Source organism: Artemia sp. Qi Xiang Cuo, chromosome 10 (genome assembly GCF_049724085.1).
Source record: "Artemia sp. Qi Xiang Cuo chromosome 10, ASM4972408v1, whole genome shotgun sequence".
Taxonomy (NCBI): domain Eukaryota; kingdom Metazoa; phylum Arthropoda; class Branchiopoda; order Anostraca; family Artemiidae; genus Artemia; species Artemia sp. Qi Xiang Cuo.
Window position 1 is genome coordinate 4,764,378 of NC_142803.1, and position 23,535 is coordinate 4,787,912.

Sequence of the window (23,535 nt, forward strand, 5' to 3'; positions counted from 1 at the left end):
AGGTTTTCTTGTTTATGATTGTCTTCCAAATTACTGTTGCTTTCCAAAGAGGGTTGATAAACCGAACGCTTTTCTAATTGATAATCAATACTACATGATGCAACTTCTGGAAATCCATGCTTGTAATCCAAAATTGGAATCTTGACATCTAGAATAGAGAAAATTACACTTCCATAAGTAGACAAACAAGGTAAATTGGAGTTTTGTTCAAAAACCGACAGTACAAAAATACAACTAATTTTAAGCTGGTCATAAAAGATTAAAATTATTTAAAACTTGTCTATTCTGCAAACATAATTAAATAAACAATACGGGATTCAGTTAATATATGAAAAATGCAAATAATGTTTATGCAATATTTTCTCCTAAAAAACTACTTTTATTGACTTTTAATGTATTAGAAATGTCATTTCGAACTGAAAAATGTAAATGTTACAAAATGGATGCTAAGGAAAAAGGGATGATCATTTAAACACAGACACAAAATCATGCTTTAAATTTAGAACATTCAACTAAAACTGGATCCTAATAAATAAACAACGCATAAAGCTAAAATCTAAGAGTGGTATCCCTGCCAAAACAACAATTTGGTAGGACCAGATAAAGCTAAAGTAACACCAACCACCTTTACAGCAAAACTTTTAACATATTCATCAAAATGTGTTATATAAAATTAACCAATATAAATGTCCCATACACAAATTAACCATACATCTATACGAAAAAAACTCACAATCACCATTAAAGTGGCAAAAGTACTGCAATACGATTAAAGTGGCAAAAGTACTGCAATACGATTAAAGTGGCAAAGTTTTTCTTTTTCATCCTTTCGGATGAAAAAGAAAAACTATTGGATAGAAAATAAACGGGATTCTTTGGAATTACGTCTTAAAACTCTCCTTCTGTTATTTTCATGATAAAGAAACAACATATGATAAAATATATTTATTTAGCTTATTTTTAAATTCGATTAACCAGGAGATTTACCCCATGAATCCAAATGTCCTTAAGACTCAACCAAAGCAGGAGTCGCAAGAACTTTAACAGCAGCTTAAACCATTTCCCAGAGCATTTAAGTCCCCGAAAAACAGAACATTCCTATCAGATTACTGTTGCTCATTAGATGATAACCTGAGAACATAGGTACTAGCAATAAACAATCATCGCTTTTTTTCAATACGAATTGAGCATCTCATGAGCAAGGAACGAGACTAAAATAGGTGAGCAAAAGTTATTCAGGATTATCAGTCGAACCATTAGACGAACCAGCACTATTGAAACAATGAATTACAGCTAAGCATGATTTGTAATCTGACTGATGAATCCAAAAATGCAGCAGATGTTATAAATTAAAAGAGTTTTGGAAACCTGTGAAAAGTCAATCTCAAACAAATGACTCTTTCACAAACCGACCGAAAAATATGGGCTGATTCCAAATCCGAAAAGTTTGCCACCCATTCTCTGTCAAACATTTGATTTTTTTAAGCTTAAATTTGAAGTCGTGGCAAAAAAAACAGCAAATGTTATCAGATACATCATATTTACATCTTCTTTACTTCATGGCTCACGAACGTAGGCCATGGCTGATGATAATGGCCCACAGGCATATATTTTGAAATAAAATAAGTTTGAAAATAAAAGTAGAAAATGGACCAAGACACGGAAATAAATCAAGAAGCAAACACCCTTTAAAGGAGTCTTCAAAGAAGAAGTCTTAAAAGAAGTCACCACTTAAAGAGTCTTCTCCACGACCTAATAACGATATGAAAATTGTAATTTTTAAAAATATAATTTTAAAATAAAATTTATAGTTTTTAAGAATGAAACGCGTTAAGCTTAATTGATAACACATTCATTACAAATTTTGTTACATCATAATAAACAAACGTTCACAAGTATACCAGGAGGGTGCCGACAAGCAGTTCCGAATTTACTCCAACAAGAAAATAATCATTTTTTTCAATATGAGACACTGCTGATGAATTTGCAGTAAGTTAACTCTTTTATTTCCTTTGCAACAAAAAGCAGTTAGATTTTTAAATAAACTCGGAAACTTCACAATCATCCTTTCTAGAACCAAATATCACCTACCTCGACCATTATGAAAAAGAATTTGAGCTTAGTGTTATGAGGCAAGGCATAGAGGAATTGATGAGCGAGAAGCCCCTTTATCTGTTTCTTAAAAATATTTCTTGTATATATACTAATTTAATTTTTTTTTCCAATAAATGTTAGTTCTTAACAGAATTCTGAACAAAAATAACGATAAAACAAAAATAATTTTTACTTTTAAGATTTTTTTTTAAATGATTAATGCCAAAAATTAAACAAATAAACAAAAAAAATAACAAAAGAAATAAAAAAGGTGAATAGTATCGCTCTCAAATAATACCTTCATTTTGGCCATCAGATAAACTAGTCCCAGGTAATTCAAGGTCAAACTTCAATTTTGTCAAAATGGCTGGTGAATTAAATTCCTGTTTAACTGGCAACTCAGAGTATTTTAAATGGTTAAGTTCATCACCTTTCCCTTGCGTTTCACCTTCCTTTAGTTCTGAAAAAAAATTCATAGAATATATGTAAGATATAGTTACACCATTAGTCTTTCCTTACATATTGCATATACGGCATTTTGATAACTTCTATTTACATAGTACCTTTCGATTGTTCACGATAAACTGATTTCATGGTAGTTTGAAGATAAACTTTCTCAAAACAATTGATTAAGAAACAAAACGTAGTATATTTTCCTTTACTATTTATATCTTGCCTAAAAGCATTTTTCTTTAGCATTCAAAAGCTGCCTTCAATGCAATAAAAAGTCCTTCCAATCTTCAACAAGTCCTTTGTAATGCATTAATAATTGACAGGTCTTATTAGTGGGAAGCAGAAGGCATCAAAACTGTAGGACTTTTTTGATTCGAGATTGAACTTTGACAAAACTAAAAAAGTCTCAAACCAACATTGTCTTTAGTTTAGCTAACAACTATTTCATATAACAAAGTATATTCATTTAACTTTTTTTTAAATTAATTTACTAGGAGATTTCCCCCTTAAATCTAAATGTCAAAAAGACTTAACCAAAGCAGCAGTCGCAAGAACTTTAGTAGTGACTTAAGCAGTTTCCCAAAGCATTTAAGTACCCGAAAAAAACATTTCATGAGATTATTATTGCTGCAACAGATGATACCCTGAGAACATAGGTCACTAACAAAAAACAATCGTCATTTTTCTTCAATACTAATTGACCCTGCTCATGAGCAAGTAACAAGACTAAAATCAAGGTGATCGGAAGATCAGATAATTAAGGATGATCAGTCAAACACACAGACTAACAGCACTATTGACGCATTGAATCGCCACTAAGAATGGTATTAGTAATTTAATTGATGAATTTACAAATAAATCAGATGATATAAATTAAAACAGTGTGGGAAAGCTGTGAAAAAAAAGTAAATCTCAAACAAATGATTCCTTCACAAACGGATCAAAAATATGTGCTGATTCCAAATCCAAAAAGTCTGTCACTCTATCCCTTTCTCATATTTGAGTTTTTTGGGCTAAATTTGAAGTTGTGGCAAAAATAAATAAAGATTGAGTAAATACTATTAAACGAGATCACACATGTCGTCTCTACGCCTGTTTTGCTGATGAACATGTAACTAAATATTTTGGAACAAGAGAATTGCTTCGGGCTCAAAGCTCTGAAGTAACGCGAGGTTGAGGGAGGAGTATGGCCCAGAGGAGTATATATATTTTGCTTGGTCAATGGCAAAACAGTTGGAGTCTCGAACTTGTGGTAACAACCAAGAATGGGTCCAGGTAAAGTCCAGTATGCCTGAAACGTTTAATTTTGATAAAGTGAGTAAGAATAAGAAAGAGGAGGAGCTGAAAGACACATTTAGTCCAATGAAAAAAATGTTCTGTTAAAGAGCTTCCCTTAGCAGAGACAAAACACTAGTTTCCAAACAAAAGATCAAATTACTCCGAGGTAATGTAACAGAGCAATCAATTAAACAGGATAAAATCAAAGCAACGTAGATATTTATTGGGTAGTGCTAAGCTATTGAAAATTTGATGTTCTTGTTTGCTACCATAGCCTTCACGGTTCCATTTCTGAAAATAAATTCTGTACGACTTGGGTAGAATAGACGATTTGATGATGGAAAGAACCAACTCGCCTTATCACTAGCATAGAGATGAAGGTCCAGTTGCCTGTTCTATCTGCCAAAATTAAAGACTTCAGTAAGTCAACAGTAATCATTTATAGGTCAATTCACAGCTTCAAAATCCATGATGTCGGCGACACACGACGCTTTGACGGACCCAAGCCAACTTGCCAACATAAGAAAAAATGATTCTTCTTCTAGTTTCTCTACTCCAATGCATCCTTCTGTGCCATGGAAAAATACTGAATGAAAAACTTGAAGCTCGTTCGAACTGGTGCAAAGATTGACATTATCAAAATCAAGGATGACGTTAGCTTTGATTGCCCGAGTATAAGCTTTTTCGCCGAAAATCTGCTGAACTGCGTTTTGTGCCTATTTCAGTACCAATAATTCCTTATTTCATGATATTTCCCAAAAACTCTTCGCCCTAAAAGCAGCCAAACATGAGGAAGAACCGGCGTATTTAAGAAGCACTACACATAGGACCCGACCGATTTTATCGGGCCGACATTAGGGTCATTGTCATTATTGTATATCGGAAAAAAATATCGGTTATCAGCCGATATATATATATTTTTTTTGGCTTAACTTGTCCAGAAAATGACACTAGGTCTCCTCAGGTTATTTTTGCTTGCCCACTCCTAGGGGGCTAAGCCACTAGCTAAGTCTGACCATGGTGGAGAGAGTAGCAGAGGTGAGTCAAATGAAGTCAAAATATATTTGTTGTCAGTACACACTGGAGTTTTTCTAAATGTATGGTGACTTCTACATTCCTGATGCCGCCATAACATCCTTTGCAGATGACACAGCTATAACTATTGCTGGAAAGGCTTTGAGTGAGCTCGTTTCAAAAGCAAATAAAGTGCTACATAACCTGCATGTTTTTACTAGTCTTAGTTGTTTAGCAGTGAATGCGAGCAAAACTAATTAGATGATTTTTAGTCGTACTGGATTTATGGATAATGTTCTCCGGTTAGTTAATTTTAATGGTACGAGATTAAGCAGATTGTATACGGTTGTTCTGTGTGGGCTAGTAATTTTGCTGTAAATTTTAAACGGATATATATTATACAGAATAAAGCACAGCGCCTGCTCGGTTATATTGAAAAATGTGAAGGTACAATGGATTTTTATCGCCATTTTCATATTTTAAATGTTGGGCAGTTGAGAGATTATCAGACCGGTATTCTCGCGTATCAGTGTTTAAACAAACTAGTACCTAATCATTTTTCTGAGGTTTTATCATCGAATTCTGCGTACCATTCTTATGATACAAGAAATTCCGCAGACCAAATACAAGAGAGACGACACACTGCTAGGTCTAGTTTTGTATTTAGGCAGGTGGGTGTTTCGGTATGGAACAGTCTTCCGAAAGCACTAGGATGGCTGAGAGTGTGTTCTGTTTTAAAAATAAGATAAAACATTTCTTGGTGAGTAAGGATGGGCGAGGGGGGGCTGTCTTCTATCTTCTGTAAGTATTAGTTCGCGGTTCCCACGAGTTTTTTTTTATTTATTTATAAAATTGCATTTTTTCTTCTTTTTTTTTGTCTTTTTCCAATATATATGTAGTAAGTGAGTAAAATATTGAGTCCTGCCAGAAACAAATCTGTATAGATTTTCACACGGTAGGTCAGTTTGATATGATTTTTTTGTGAATATTGGTCTCTAATAAAAATAGATTTCTCTCTCTCTCTTTAAGAGCGTACATCTTTTACCAAAACAACTAAAAAGAATACAATAAACCATACATTTCTGTTTAATAAATGTTCACTTACGTAGGTGAAAGATTCAAGATTCAATCGGTTAAAATCACGATATCCAACCGGGGTGCAGCTAAAGGAAAGATGAGGTGTTTAGGTGGGGAGGGGGAGTTCCAAGATATCGTTTCCGCGTGTCACCACCTAGGAAAATTCACCTATTTACCATAGAAATTTACTTTGTGTGTCCAAACTTAAAACTTCAGCTGCACCCTAAAATTCACCATTCACCTTAAATGCACCATTAATTGGTTAGAAGAGAACATATCATTTGAGTTTAAAAATTCCACATAATATGTGAACGATAAAAACTCCAAGTCTTGCTATTGAAATTTGGGTTTTGAAAAATCAATTTCAATAAATGTCTTACACTTCTTTCAATCAGATTTTCGCGTATTTGTGTAATAATACCGGCATCTTTGATTATTTTTTTTTCTTATTTGTCACTTCCGAAAATATCCTCCATTTCGTTTGTATGCTCAGAAGCTGCTGATCAGAAAAGGTAAAGATAATCAAATAATACTTATAAATGGCCTAATTTTTCAGTAGATTATTGAGGCTGTTCTTTGATGTGTAATAGCCCAGGGAGAAACATGTGAGTATGAATATGGGCAGAGAAAGGGGGGGGGGGTGTTAAAATTTAGGTGTTTTTTTTCCTACGGGGAATTTAACGACAAATTATATCGGTATCGTATAGGTACAATACCAATATATCGGTATGGGACTAAAAAAATCCATATCGATCGGGCCCTAATGTGCATGCAGGTCCTAAAAAAGCCGCATCAGTAATATCAAACAGTTCGTGGTAACAAACTTATGTAAGGAGCGACCCGGCTCAATAGTAACCGAAACTCTATAAAACGGAATTTTTATACCAATAGATATATCAAAATGATTGGCTTGTTATGCTTATATTTCAAATATATAGGTTTCATTAAGTTTAGTCTTACCCATTAACGGCTATGAGCCTGAGAAAATGTGTCTTATTTTCGGAAAAAGGGGAGAACACTCCTTAAAAGGGATAAAATCTTAATGAAAATCCCACCATGATATTCAGCGTATCAGAAAACCCTACTGTTGAAGTTTCAAGCTCCTATCTGGCAAAATGTGGAACTTAAGTGTTTTTTGCCAGCAGAAACATCACTGATGCTTGTTTATTTTTATGATTATTGTTTTTTTCACAGGGGTGATGGTGTCGATCCACTGTTCCTATAATATCGTGAGAGGGTTCATTTTAACGGAAATTAAAAGTTATAGTGCTCCTTTTAAGTGAAAAAAAAATTGGGGGGCAACTAGGCTCCCTCCCCCACAAATTGTCTTTACCAAAATCGTCCCACGAAAATTTTGGGATAGCCATTTTGTTCTTCATAGCTGACAGGCCCGATAACTATGCCTTTGAATATAACATGACCCCCCACAGACCCAGGGAAAATGTCTTAAAATTATAAAATTTGCCCATTGTTTACACATAATGTTTGTTATTGGGAAGTATGTATACATTTTCTGGCAGGGGGAGGGAATTTTCTTCTGCGGTTTTTCCACGGAGAAATTTTCCCTGGGGAGGGACGTTTCCAGGGGGTGAGTTGTCAGGGTAAATTATACACTGCGGGAATTTGCAAGATTTTTTATATGCCTTGCTTTCTCATTCCCGTCTCAATTTTACGCGTGGAGTTGTGATGGGTAATTGTCCTGGGTATATTTTCACTGGGATTGCATTTTCTAGAGGATATTTACGTGGGTAGGGTATTGCTCCGTGGAGGTGGGGCAAGATATTCTGGCATTATTTAACAACGATCAGAAATTAAATAGAAAAATAGTTTTTTAACTGAAAGTAAAGAGCATCATTCAAACTTAAACCGAACACAAATTATTACGTATATGAAGGGGATTGCCTCCTCCTCAACACCTGGCAATTTACGCTTAAGTTTGAATTTTATCCCAATTCTTTAATAACGACTTCTGAAACACAAGGTTCGTTTAATTAGAACAATAAGAAGCTTTTTTAAAAGTACCAAACAGCTTTAGCGTAAAGAGAGGTGTTGAGAAGGAGGCGACCTCCTTCATATAGACCTACGTAATAATTTCTCCTCGTTTTATGCTTTAATGATGCTCCTTACTTTCAGTTGAAAAAACTTGCTTTTTTAATTTAATCTTCCAATGAAAGAATATAGCGTACAGTTACGAATATAGCGTAAGTTAAGAATAGTTAAGAATATAGCGTAAGAATATAGAATATATTTTGCGGAGAAACGGGGTCATTGGCTAACATAAAAAAAATAAATAAAGTGAAACTATTGACTGAAACACTTGGCGAGGTATTACCTCATAGTCTCAAGGAAGTAAAATCCCTTGCCTATCACACCTGTATCGGGTTCAATGGAGAATTGACAATATTCTGAGAGACTGAAAACACGTTTTTGGGCAGACCGAACGTTTGCTGATGTGCTTTTCAGTTTAAGAATGCTGATTTAGGAATGGCAGACTGAAACAGTATTAAAGTTTATCTACTTTTTAAGGACTTTCAATTCTGTACACAGATAATCTCCCGGTCAAAATAATTAGAATTTTTGTTACTTTATATAATGGCCCACTGTACGCTATGCTTACTGACGATATGGGCCTAGCTGAATGCTTCCAGGTCCAGTGCTGGGTACAAAAATGATGTATCTTCTCACCTGTGCCCTTCACAATTCTCATTGATTACCAGGTATGGAAAAAGTTCCAAAGCTACTGTTAGTAGAATTCCAAAACCCGCCAAGAAATTTCAAAATCTGCCAACAAATTTCACTAGGTCATGAAAACTGTCAAATAGCATTGCAACTGTGCTACCCCACTTTTTCCAAAGCGGTTGATTACATACTTCAATCAATTTACTTTTTCGAAGGGATTGAGTTGAATGAGAGAAACACTATTTTTAATTGGGATTTTGCTGATAACACTGCACTCCATTCTTATGTAAGAGAACTCTGACAGTAGAACATTGTAGAACTCTCAAACTAAGTCGGACGTGAAAGATTGTCAATCAGTACCCAAAAGACCGAGGCTTACGCAAAAGAATAAATTCAACGCCAGGTCGGACACTAAAATATAGGTTATAATGAGCTAGAAGAGGTTGCAGAGGGATTTATATGACAGTTTTCATGTCATATACATTTTATTTGTTTATAAAAGTACCAAATACAACCGAATATGAAAAGTGATTGACACGTTTTAATAGAATGGATTAACTAAGCACTGAAACACTGGAAAAGTGACTATAGGACATTGACTAACTTAGCCCTAAATTATAATAGCCAAATAAACGGTCACTTTCTCAGTCGCTGACTGGCTTCTGACAGAAGACTGTTCAGCAGAATCTGCCAGAAAAGATAATACATATCCTCTCCACCAGACAATGAAGTGTTTCATTTTTTTGCATATAATTCTCATTCAGTTTAACACCTGTATCATTTTGAATCGGAATTTTCTTCAATGAACTGAAACTTCACTCAGTTGCAGCCGAGGTACTGGGGAGATAAGGATTGCCATGGTAACTTTACGGAGTTGTAGCGGTACACATACCTGACCATTAAGCATTAGCAGTCATCATTTCTATAGCTTTAACGAGGTGAGTTTGCAAAGACGCCTGCTTCAAACCAATATGAAAATAGTTCCACCAGCACAGTGGGTGTCTCCCAATACCAGAGTTCTCTTCCGAAAAATTGTCAGAAACTCGTTTGCTCTATGATTTAGGCGTTGATCATTTTTTGTTTGTTTTTTCTGTTTGATCCAGTTCGCGGATATTGGCAGCATAGTGAATGAGCAAAAAACATAGAAACTTAAAACTTAAAAACTTAATTTCCACCTCCACATTTCAAACACAATAAAAAAATGCTATAGAAAAGCAAATATACTAAAAAGACTTCTTTCCACACCCTGAAGTTGTAAGGAGAAAACCTTACTCCAGTTTTACAAAGCACATATAAGACCCCATATTGACTATGGGCTCATCGTCTATGGTGCATGTGCAAAGACCCAGATGCAAAAATTGAAACAACACGCAATGATATAATACGTCTCATACTTGGTCTTAGGAAGCCCCCAAGCACCAAGTTTCTGCTAATGGAGAGTGGATTAGAAACAATAAGGGAGAGACGTAGCTTTTTCTTGACAAAACATCTTACAAAAATTGAATCAAATAGCTCACACACATTACATAATTGGTTAAAAAATCCAGCCATGTATAGAGGTATTGCAGATGAGTATGCCAATATTCAAAAGAAGTTCCCTGTACCAGCAAAGTCCATTGCACCTATTTTCCCCCAATCTCCTCCATGGAATTGGTCATTTCCCATAATAAATACTGAATTTTCAAAATGGAATAAAGATTTAACCCCCATTGCTTTTGTCCAGAAAAAATTTGCAGAAATTAATACAATTACCTCTAAAAATCACTTCCAAATATTTTTTGATGGGTCAAAAATGAATGAAAAGGTTGCAATTGGTGTTTTCCTTCCTTATCTGAAAATTTCAATGGGAGAGAGATTATTTAATAATTTATCTATAATGTCTGCTGAGTTAAATGCCATAATCATGGCATTAGAACACCTTAAGCAAAACCAACCTTTGATTGCAAATTTGAATAATATTATCATCTATTCCGACTCTTTATCAAGCCTTGAGTTAATGACCTCAGCTCCTCAATATAAGTTGGACATTAACACTTATCATTGTCTCAGTATTATTGATAATCTTGCTTCAAGTGGCATAAAGACTTATTTTCAGTACATTCCTAGCCACTCTGGCATAAATGGTAATCATCAGGTTGATGAAATAGCAAAAAATGCTAAAAATATTGACCAGCCAAGTGGGAGACCAATCCCAATTAGAGATATTTACCGATGGAGGCTATCAGATATTAATTTTAATAAGATTAATCCTATCCTTTCCCCCTTTCCCAATAAGTATCTATCTAAAATTTATCATAGAATTCGTTCTGGAACAAATGGACTAAATTTCCTTGCATTCTCATATTAGTTTTTTAATTCTAGTGGTTCAATTCCCCTGTCCCCTCTTTGCAGGCATTGTAATATGAATAATGAAACAATTGACCATTGCCTATTTGAATGTAATATGCTGACGTCTGCACAACATACCTTGCTTTGTAAATTGTTAAAATGCTTCAAACACCACAAAATCTCACTATCAGCCAAGAGCCTAGCCAACTATACCTGCACACAGAGCACAGAAATCGATATCTATCATCTTATATTTGAACTCCTCGAGTCAAAAGATCTACTGAAAGATATCTGAGAATATCTATTAAATAAGTGACAACCAAGACAGTAGCTCTGTAGCAAACAGAGTGAAGCAAAAAGAAGAGGGCTAAATAGTACCTACTGAATAGTCCGCCTGCTGCGAATTAGAAGAAGAAGAAGCGAAACATTTCATAGAACGGCGAAAACCATTGCCTATTTGAATGTAATATGCTGACGTCTGCACAACATACCTTGCTTTCTAAACTGTTAAAATACTTTAAACACCACAAAATGCCACTATCAGCCAAGAGCCTAGCCAACTATACCTTGACAAAGAGCATAGAAATCGACATCTACCATCTTATATTTGAACTCCTAGAGTCGAAAGATCTGCTGAAAGATATCTGAATATATCTAATAAATATGAGGCAATCAAGCCAGTAGCTCTGTAGCCCACAGAGTGAAGCAAAAGGAAAAGGGCTAAATAGTGTTACTGAAAAGCCCGCCTGCTGTAAAATAGAAGAAGAAAAACCGTTGATTTGATTTCCATAGAATGACGAAAACGAACGCAGCTATTGTATTAAAATGAACGCTGTTTATTCATTTGCGGGAGGAATTTAAAAGTTAAAAAAAATGGAAATGAGCAACTTCATTATTCAGGCTGCCCTTGATGTTTTTCAAAATATAATGAGTAGTGAGGAATCTTCTGAAAATGAAAGTGATCCAGAGTCAATAGTACATGAGAGTACTTCGTTTAGGGTTTGTATTTACAACCTGAAGGTTAACTATAGGCTAATAGTATGAGGTATAAAAAGCCATCTGGACTCCTAGGCTTAAAATACTGGTTGGTTGGTTGGCTAATTCAAAGATTTGTATATATATATACACTGTCAAATTAGCCATCTGGTGGTATCCCTTCACAGAATAGCCTAGGCCTATACCACCACCCCCTAATGTGCAAATAGCCTATATACCTAGAATTGCATTCCTCAATCGAAATATAACATCCTTTTGCATCACAAATGAACTTTACTTCCATATGTGGCAGATGTCCCTGTTCCAAGGGTTGGTGATGCCTAGGGAAAAATTAAATCCACCTTCACCCTTCCCAACTCAAATATAGGTTAAGACACCCAGTAGTCAGACACTTTAATCACTTTGAAAACTTTTCTACATTTAAACTACTCTAATTACTGTACTATACCACTTAGAAACTTAATTTTTGTATCAAAAAATTTCTGAAGAATTTCTGAACAAGTAGGTTACTAATTCAAATAGTTTCACTTGTACAGCACCTCCTATTTTTGAATTTACTAACAAGTGACAATTCTGCCTAAACTCGGACATACAAACGGCTCATTGTAAATAGTGATTAAAATAGTATAAAAGATTATGTCCAAGAATAGGCAGGTGGCTGACTACTGGGTGTCTTACCCTAAGTGGAAAAGCCAAATCAAAGGTGAAAATTTAATCAAAGAGGACCATCCCCAAGCTCTGGACCCCTCCCTCCATGTGCAGCAACGGGACAGCGGCCCGGGTGGCCCCCTGCGGAATGACTTTGGTATGGGGGCTAGGCTCTAGCGAGTCGGACCCTCAGGGGGGGGGGGCATATGTAATTTTAAGAAATCTGACAGGAATGTTTGTAAAGAATATAAAATAAGGAATCTAGGGATAATATTCTTATTTTAATAGGCTAGCATGTTTCCTTGAGGAGTAATCAACCGCTAGTGATAGGCTACCAATACATAAGATTATACTTCACCATAGCTTTCCATTTACCTTTTGCGCTTCTATTTGAACTGTAGATAGATTAGCAAACATTATTAAAGCTTTCTAAGGTGCGCCATGAATTTAAATTTAAAAGGAATTTAAATTGGCTGTGTCCAAAAGATGAAATCCCATGAAATATCCAACGTTGATTGTCCGAAAGCTAATGTGCTTTATCTTCTGCAAACTGAAAGAGAATTATGGGTAAGAACTAGTGAAATTAATCGTTCTTTTTACTGAACTAGCTAAATAACAAGAGTAGGATTATACAATTTGATTATTCATTCATCAAGCCTTTTTTTACTCAATTAATTTATCTATATGAAACTTACAGAGGTAAATTTGCAGTTGCCAACATAGTTTAGATAGGACGAAAGTAAATATATCACTTTGTCTTTACTTATGCTTTTTCACAGGTTAAAATTCTAGATACTGGAATTTTGAAAAAAATGACTATACTTTCATTTTCAGTATACTTTTCTCTGGTCTTAGTTTAGAAGATGCAATCTTTGTTATTTGAGTAGAATTTTGGTAAAACTATGGACTAGCTACTCTTTGCTATCTTAGAAAGAGGTTATGTTAAGAAAATGGAACTTTCAGTAGTGAATCCAGGGCTTAAAAGCATATTACTTGCATGCTAAAGCCCCTACCACTCAAGTTGTCCATTCATTGATGCATTAGCCTATAGAACCATCTTTCTTTTGTTAGCTTCTTTCAGCTTAGTGTGAGACAAGACAAAGAGAAGTGACAGAATAGGTAGAAAATATATAATTTGGCCTATGTATTTGCACATTAGGGGGGGGGGTAAGAGTAAAGTATTTGGACAGTGTGAAGTTAGAAAACAATTCTTACTACATATTATGCACAATAAATGTACCAAACACATTAGCCATGCAGACATGCTATACTTTACCCACACTCCCTAATGTGAAAATATATAGCACAAATTTGTTTATAAAGCAGGATATTTTTATCTTACTTTGATATATTTCCTAAATACTGAGCATTAGAGAAACATATTAGAAGACCATTAGGTAGAGGAAATATCATACAAGTGACAAAGCATACTCCAGGAATGTAGTCCTATTGCCAAGTTACTGGGCTGGAACCTGCCTGGTTTCTAAGTCAAAAATATTTGCCTACTTGACACAACATTCAAATTTTGACAAAATATCATATATCTCAATTTTCATTTTTTTTTTCTCCTGTTTTATTTTTGAAATTGCAATTCCTGTTATTTGACTTTCCCTGTAGCCTACTTGGCTTTAGCTGAAGAGTAATTTTAAAAGGTTTCACTTTTATAATACTAAGATTTTAAAGGTCAGCAGCTCAGCACCCTCTAAAGGAGAAGGACTGGAGATATACACTTCAGTAAACATGGAGCAGTCCATATTATTGGCCTACAAATAAAGTAGGAATACCAACTGATACACATTTTACGCTCTTTCTGAATATAATAATCACTTTTCTTGCAAATTCAATTTTGAGCCCTAACCTAACCTGTCACAAGGTGGAAAAAAAAATTCAAAACAAAATCTCCATTTTACCATCCACCATGTTTCTTCTGTCAGCTTTGATATTTGTTTTCCATTTAGGCTGAACAGCAGTTTTAAGTGGCCTAACAGAATAAGAAGAAAATATGGTAGAACTTGTTTGAATTTGTTATATTCAACTTGTTCAGGACAAATAAATGTTAGTTATATAACTTTTACAAAATGTATTTATGATGAAATAGTAAGTTTGAAATCAAAATTTTAACCTTTTTTTATACCCGAAAGCTTTTGAAAGAATTTATCAGTTTTAAGGGTTCAAAAAGGGCTGAAAATTGGATTCGGAAGAAAAGCAATTATTATATTCAGAAAAAAGGTATTGAGTGGTATGTTCACTTTATTTGTAGGTCAATAATATGGACTGCTCCATATTTACTAGTACTTAAAAGTACCTTTCCATGATAAACATTATTCTGTAGATTCATTCTAGAAAGTTTCATTTCCCTAGCCTACCCCCTTTCCAAGGTAGCAAAAAGTTGCTCATCTAGAATATTTCCAGGGTATCAAAGGTCAGTGCATTTAGGAAGGAAATAGGTGCTAAAGTTTCTTCCCATGAGATTGGTAAGGCTCTTGATAAATCCCTGAAAATTGAATTGACCTAACTCAGCTACTTTGCAAGATTGTTAAATTATAATTCATTGCCAAATGTAATATTTTTAACAAAACAATTGTATCCCATCTGTCCATCAATCACTGGTTATAGCACCAAGTTATACAAAATTTTAATCCATTTCCTTATTTATAGTAATTCTGCTTTAATGTAAAGAAAGTGAATCCTGTTTTCATGATATAAAAGCATAAAGAAGAATAAATAATAGGCCTTGTCTAATTACTGGTACTTTTAATTTGTTTTGAAAAGGAGTTATTTCCACTTCAGTAATGCAATTGTTATTGGTATTCATTCTCAATGGTGAGCTTTCAGCAGACATGGCCAATGTTCCAAGTGGTAGGGATTGATCTACAAAGCACTAATAAGAATTGTTATATCTCCAATAATGACTGCTCATTGCTGTTATGATTGATAAGACACTAAAAACCTTAATGTCAGCTGCAATAAGGCTTGGATGAAGATCATTAGATAATGAAAGAAAGGGAATTGTTATAGTAGGCCAATTACTTTCTTTTCCTTAATAAATATGTAGCTAACACTTGGAAAATATGCAGGAGTTTCTTTTGGGGGAGGGATCATCCTTTGGTAAGAGTGATTTAAGACAACCTCTGCAGTGATATCTGTTAAGTAAAACAATGGATGAATAAAGTTCTGAAGAGGATTTTAGGAAGGGCTAAACCCAACAATTTGTGTGTTGATGCTAACATAAGAGTAATCAAATAGGACATGTATCTCTTAATTTTCTGAAAATATTTTATGTTGGTGTTCTTCCAATATACTCAAATTAGTACTTTAAACATGCATCTCAACTTGTGGGATTACAAGTATCATCATCATAAAAATTTGAGACAAATCTAATTGAAACAATTGCTGTGTACTTTGTTTCATACTGATGATTTTAAAATTTTTAATGTACATCTAGTTGAATATTTTACCCCAAAAGAAATCTCAAGGGATCCATCTAATTTCTATCGCAAATTTTATCAATGTTGAATGTTGTACTTTATCTTAATTTAGACTTAGCAGCAAATTAAGATCCATAATTTACTAACAACTACTTAAGAAAGAGTTTTAACTAAAAAATAATTTGTTCATAACTCTATTACAGTGGATGAGGAGATCATCAGTATTCTACATATTGTTTCATCATACTTGCAGCAAATGTTAATGCTTCTTGAAATAATGGAAAACCATCTCCAGCAACAGTATACTCTGATTTCTGCACTGGAATGGAGTGGCAGTAGCTATTTTGCAGAGGTAAAAATTTGGATAAATTTTTGAAACTACAAAAGTTGTGTTTAAAAATCTGGGGAGGCATGGGGTTGCCCACTTATTGGAGCCATATTTACAAACAACCCCAAACATAGTGTTATTAAAAGTTGCAGCAAATATTAATGCTTCTTGAAATAATTGAAAACCATCCCCAGCAACAGTATGCTCTGATTTCTGCACAGGAATGGAGTCGCATTTTGTAGCTACTTTGCAGAGGTAAAAATTTTGATAAATTTTTGAAACTACAAAAGTTGTGTTTAAAAATCTGGGGAGGGATGAACTCACTTCCATTGGCACTACTAATATATGCAACCCCACAGATAGTGCCATCACTACAAGCATCTCTGTGATAGACACTGAAAAAATGTGTAGATATTGAGACCATATAGTTGTTCTTGCCAGTAGCTATTGGCAACAGTAGATTAGTCTATTAATTTTGTCTCCTTTTTACAGTCTAATATAAATTGCCTTGTTTTGTACCTGAAAATGATTTTTTTTTTTCAGCGCCCACATGTGTATTGTGACATTCAAATGACTCCAAAGATGTTTACTTTCTTTGATAAACCTGAGTTGTTCAGAAGCCATTTTAGGATCTCCCTTCCTGCATTTGGTGTTTTTCTCCAATTGACTGAGAACCATAAATTACAAGGCTGGTCAGATGAGGTTGAGTGGTGTGTACTACTTGCCTGGTTAGCTACAGGTGCCTCTTACAGGATGGTTGGACTTGCTTCAGGTATACCAAGACAGAGTGTTTGTGATATTGTGCACAGAAAAATCAATGTATTGCTTTCCCTCTGTAAACATGTTATCAAGGTGCCTACTGGGGCTGAAGTAAATTTGATTGGAGAAAAGTTTGCTGAAAAAGCAAGATCTAGTGTTTTTTTATGTACTGCTGGTGCCATTGATGGTACACATATAAATTGTCATGTGCAAGCAGACCAAAAGGTTCCCCACATTAACCGCCAAAAGCAAACAAGTATCCAATTACAGGCTGTCTGTGATGCAGACAAGACATTCTTGAATGTCTTTGTTGGATATCCAGGATCTGTCCATGATGCAAGGGTACTAAGAAATTCAGATTTGTTTAAGGATTCATTGTACCCTCCCCAGGGACATTTCCTGCTTGAGGAATCTGGTTACCCTTGCCTGGTAAATCCTATATCCTTAATAACACCCTTCAGAGGACCAGAAGCAGCGGGTGATTCTTTAAAGAAAAATTTTAACACTGCATTGTCAAGGGTCTGGGTATGCATAGAAATTGCCTTTGGTCTGTTAAAAGTTAGATGGAGATCCATTTTTGACAAAGACTTATCAGTAAAAACACGCAATGTGAGTAAAGTTGCTATTTGCTGTTGTATCCTACATAATATTTGTGTAACTAACCCAGGTGACTGGTCAAATTTTGATGTAAGTACTAGTACTGAATCGAATCTTCACTCTAGGAGCAGAGTAGATTACGATGATGAAGCAGCTGGTGTGGAATGCAGAAATGAATTATTTGCTCAGTTTTTGACTCAAAGAACAAGGAGTAATTTCACGCCAGTGCTGAGCACTGACCACAGCTACTTTGGATAACCATGGAAATTTGATGCATATGTGGTCAAATGTTTTTATTATTTTTTAATTACAAAATGTATATAGATTAAGAGTTTTTTTTACAGTTTTCATCAAATAGAACATTATTTGGATAAAAAACAAGGCTCATTCAAGAAAGGTTACAAAAGGTCAAAAGGGAACTAATGTTTCAGTCCTATGGAACTAATGTTTTTACTAATTCCCCTGTTTTATGGTAACTAATATTTTGTTTTCCATTTTTCCTAGTTTATAAGGTCCAAATTTGTCAAAGAATTTTGTTATAAAATTTTAGCGAAATAAAAAAATTTGACAAGCACCTTTTAATCACCGTTGTGGAGGGAGGAGAGGGGGGGGAGAACTTGCGTATACAATCTCATTATTTAGTTATAAATATATGAGAAGGGTTAAAAACTTAACCTAGCTCAAATCTACCCTAAGCTGTCATCATCAAAACCTTCCTAGTTGCCTGGCACATCTTAAGTTACTGGGATAATTATTGTTACATTACTTTTTCCAGGTTTTTTGCTTTTAAGTTTTTATAAATTAATTTTTAGGCAAAATAAGGTATTTTGTTATTGTTATTATGCATCTTTCTAAAGTTAATTTCAATTTACTTGAAAGCTTTCAAAGAGTCTTCTGCATTAAATTCAGATAAAAAGCTGCTGGTGATAATATCTGTATACTACATCATCACAATTTCACGAAACTGAAATATAATTTGACCTTTACTGAAAACAAAATGTATTTTATTTCTCGTTTTTAACTTCAGTAAATTACAAATGGGTTTCTGGTCTTTAGAACGTATAAAGGGGGAGGGGTAGCTCTATTCCTCTTAGATTCTGCTTTTTTTAGCTCTACTCAGTTATTTATTTGTAATTTCTGTTTGTCTTCAGTTTCATTTATTTATTGATGGAACTAAATGGTCATTTCATGCTTTAATTTTTTTATTCTATTTCTGCTAATTTTTAATGTAGCTTATGTTTCATGTAGCTTTGATTTAATGTAGCTCTTTCCTTTTCTTTTGAAGATTTTTTTTGTGAAAAACATTTTGTGTATTAAAGTTGTTTTTTTTCACCAATGGGTAACTACATAGAAAGTTGCAATATAATAAATTCTTTGAGGGATGAACCTACCCACCTGTAAGTCAAATCCTCTTCTATCACATATACCTTGTATGTTTGTAAACACTGTGATGACATACAAGCAGTATCATTCTGTTTCCTATTCAACATTGTTTCCAAATATAATGGTTATTATCATGACGATTGTGTCTCAGCTCTTCTAGTTGGGTCAGATGTAAACCTAGCTTACACACAGAAGATTGTTGACTTTTTTTTACTAAATTGTAATCATTTCAGATTCTGAACCAACTGTTGATGAGAAACGAGTACAAAAGTAATGGAAAAAAATAAAGTAAAGTTTTGTATAGAGTGCTGGTCCCATTAAGGGGAGAGGGGACAGCTGGGATTAGGTTACTATGGCAGCAACAATCGTATTTTGATGTGGTGTTTGAAGCAGCATTCTTTTACTGTAGTGTCTGCAAAAGAAGTTTTATGCAATATGTATAAAAAAAATCATTGAAAAATCAGACTTAAAAACGTTCACTTATATTTTGTGTATATTTCACTTATATTTACTGTGTGTATATTATATTTTATATTAAAAAGTTCACTGTTTCCAAATATAATGGTTATTACCATGACAATTGTCTGAGCTCTTCTAGCTGGGTCAGATGTCGACCTAGCTTACACACAGTACATTGTTGACTTTGTCTTTATTAAATTGTCATCATTTCACATTCTGAACCAACTGTTGATGAGAAACGAGTACAGAAGTAATGGAAAACAAAAATATAGTAACGTTTTGTATAGAGTGCTGGTCCCATTAAGCGGAGGGGACAGCTGGGATTAAACAACAATTGTATTTTGATGTGGTGTTTGAAGCAGCACTTTTTTTACTGTAGTGTCTGCAAAAGAAGTCTTATGCAATATGTATAAAAAAAATCATTGAAAAATAAGGCTTAAAAAAGTTCACTTATATTTTAACAAAAAAGGTAATTAATTAAAAAAAACTAGCTTAAAAAATCACATTTTTTTTTCCATAACTCCAACCAGCCGTTCAAGGAGCTGAGTTGTGGATCTGGAAGTTTCTACAAAAGCAATACAGGCCTCTTTGAGATGATGGTTTGAATCTTTGAGTTTTTCCAAAACTTCCTGTTGAAATGATTTTTTTTGTCTCCCAGTGTTGGATTTCTTGGTCTGTCTGATGAAGCATGGGAGCCACTAGGACTAGGAGAGGAATCAGCCTGGTAAAATAAGATAGTCTTATAATTTTTTAAAATGTCTATCACAAACCCAAATGGGCACAAGTCGCACTATAGGGTAAACAAAAAAAAATAAAGGAAATATAAGTATAAAAATGTCAACAGTGAAAAACTTGGAGAACTAATCCACAAACCACAATTTAATTAGAAAAATAACTAAATTTGTAAACTTAACATTTTTTAGGTAAAAAGGAGGTGGGATACACATCATATATTTAACATGCTTAATATGCTGCCCAGATTGGCTCAAGATACAAGAGACTTTAACCCTCATTGAAAATAATTCTTAGGCAGTTTTTTTTTTACATTGACTCTATTCTTTCTAACAATTCATTGGAGATACCAGGATGCCAAACAGAACTGGTATATTCCAGGATTAGGTATATCTTAGGCATAGTTGTCATATTGTTAGTAGCAGATTAATATGGTATTTGTTCCAAGATATCAATTGGGCTACTTTTTGGACTTCTGAAACAAGCTTCTATGAGTGCTAGATCAGACAGAACACCAATGTTAGTTATCATTGTAAGAAATAAAAGTAGACTTAATAGGGTTCCTTGTAGCACACCTTTGTAAATAGGGAGGTGATCAGGATATACATAAAAGTATTTGATGAACTTGTTTTCTCTTAGAGATGAGAAACAATGATTCTAATTAAAAAGGGGTGGAATTAAAATTCCTTTTATATCTTTTCTACCAATGCATTTTGGCTTATTCAATCAAAAGTTTTTGCAAGTCCAAAACTATAATATCTAGCCAGGTCTTGGTTTTTTCAGTCGTAATACATTTTTTGTTCATAAGGTGAACAAGATAGTGGTTGGTGAAAGTTGAGCATAAATTTACAATTGCCATCATCTTTGCTTTCAACCATCCAGCTAAAAAACTTTCATATAATTTAGAAAAAAAGGAGAAAGTATAATCGGGGGGGGGGGGGGTATGAAAATCTTGCTTTTAACCGTTATTTTCCACAGGAGTGTGATAACCCCTTAATTTTAAAAAAATTGGACAGTGACCTGGCCATAATGTCAAGGTTTGTTGGCTCTCATCTCTAAAATTTGGTCTCATAGTCTTTGAGTTGGGGGTAGATGAGTCATGGGACCTGCCTGAAGAGGGGACGAATTGAGCAGGTGACGGTGGGGGGGGGGCTTCTTTTTCCTTTTCATTATGTAATTCACCTTCATTGAAGGGAACAAGGGAGAGGGTCCCAGTGTCAGTCTCTGTGCAGATTAGTAACCTTTTATTTTTGACTTGGATCCTATAGGGGCTTTCCTCTTCAACTTTCCTTTTCTGGGATCCTTTGCTAATTCCCCTACTTGTTGATAAACCTCCTTGGACTGTTAACCCTGAACTTGATAGTATTGATACTGGTGAAATTATGGGATTTTTGCCCATAAACTTATGGATTGCGCCAAAATATGGCCAATCAATATCCAAAAATATTGCTTCTTCATCAGTCAATTCGTCAATATCATCTTCTGTTCCAATTCCACTACCTTTTACTGGCCTTTTGAGCCCATCTATAATTGACTTATACTTTGCTAGCAAATTCTTCCATTTTATTTGAGCTACTGTCCATGGCATCTTAACAGTGTCTAGACCTAGTTCATGTATAATCACAGTATACCATGTTTGGGCAGAATTTCTTTCTTTGTTAAAATGAGCATTGTACTTTATCCTCAATGAAATAAATTCTTTAGTCTCCTCATCTGACTCTAAAAAAGAAAAAAAAAATAACTGCTTAAATGCATTTTTTGGTGGTCCAACACACAATTTGCTGATAAATATTATTTGTTTGATTTTACAAAATTAAACCTTCTGATATCAGCTTAGAACATTCTTAAAAGTCAAATTTTTTTGTATTGCTTATCAATAGTTAATCTATAAGACTGTTAAAAACCCCTAGTTTGTCTACTGAAAGAACAGAAATAAAGCTCACTTTGGACCCTTTCTTAATTAACTATACAGTTATGAAAGGTCAATAATCCTAAACCCTTTCCAATATAGCAAAAAGTAGCTAAACTAGGATTTTACCATAAAACTTTATTTTGAAAAAAAAATTGGAAGGAAGACTTTTATATAGAGGGAAAACCCCTCAAAAATGACATAATTTTTGCTGTTGTAATTTTTTTGATTTTATGGCTCTTTAAAAAATTATCTATTTTATTATGAAGACTTAAAAAAAAAAAAAAATAAAAATACCATCCCTGAATAAGCTGCAAATACCAATTGTTCTCAATGTTTTTTTTTTTCTCAATATGATTTTAAACTTTTGTTGGTAAAATCCTTGTTTACCTAGGCTACTTTGATATCTTGAATAGAAAAATTAAACTTTCAGGGATAGGTCTACAGACTAAAGCATGTCCTGGGAACGTATTTTGAAGAACACACTCTATTTTTTCTCCTTCTAGAGTGCAGTGACCTTTGATGACCTTTAAAAAATATTTTTGTAAGTACAACAGTGGTTTTTGAAAGAAACAACTTTATTTAGAAAAAAACCATATGGCTTAAAATTCTATTCAAATTACAGGACTTTCATTTTTAGAACTGGGACCAGAGAAAAATAAAATGAAAACTGAACATTATGTAACCTGATCTTTGGTCAAAATTTCAATAGGTCAAGTAGGAAAATCTCTAAGACATAATTCATTAAGAAGACAAATTCATTACTGAAAACTTTTCCTAACATAACCACTGTCCAAGACAGGAAAAAGTGGCTAAACTAGGATCTTATCCTTTTGGCAACTATGAACTGTTGCCTTTTGATGTCTCATTGAGGGCTCAAAATGGAATTTGTCCCAGAAACAATTATTGAACTGTATAAGAGCATAAGAAAAGGCATTTAATTGATGCATTCACTTTCATCCTAGCTAAACTATGTTGTAAACTACAAATACACCAATGTCTGTAACCTAGTTCAGAAGAGGGTATTGACATTCAGAAGAGGCTATTGACAAGATTGTAATCAAACAAAATAAGAGGAAGTGAAGATTTTTAGTTCATTTCTCAAATTTCTTATATTCACTTTGATTTCCTATACTTACAAGCATGGTTCTTTCTGTACATTTTGCTTTGGTAGTTTGTAGATACCTTTAAGTTGCAATGTCATATAATAATTTCTTTTCTTCTGAAAATCCAGCACAAAAATCTTACATTCTCACTGGATTTTTGGTTAGCTGAAGTCGCTAGATTATCCAGCCAATTATCCTAGTCCGAATAAAAAATCCAACAAAAATCAAGCGATTTATCCAAGATAAAACAACTTTCGGACACAGCCA

General features: G+C 34.1%; 2 protein-coding genes across 2 annotated transcripts in view; one reads left to right on the plus strand and one right to left on the minus strand.

The window, feature by feature from the left end:
* Positions 1 to 23,535, plus strand: part of LOC148947383 (uncharacterized) — a 278,197-nt gene that overhangs the window by 172,456 nt on the left and 82,206 nt on the right. The gene's annotated exons all lie outside the window — the stretch shown is intronic.
* Positions 21,212 to 23,316, minus strand: LOC148947386 (uncharacterized). The gene is made up of 2 exons (XM_089095788.1): positions 23,302 to 23,316; positions 21,212 to 21,972 (listed from the first exon to the last, which is right to left on the minus strand). The coding sequence occupies exon 2, from the start codon at positions 21,839 to 21,841 to the stop codon at positions 21,212 to 21,214; it is 630 nt and encodes a 209-aa protein (XP_088951914.1). The 5' UTR covers positions 21,842 to 21,972; positions 23,302 to 23,316.

Excerpts from the sequence above, each read along its gene's own strand:
- LOC148947386 (XM_089095788.1), bottom strand. The coding sequence starts at position 21,841 with ATGCCATGGACAGTAGCTCAAATAAAATGGAAGAATTTGCTAGCAAAG.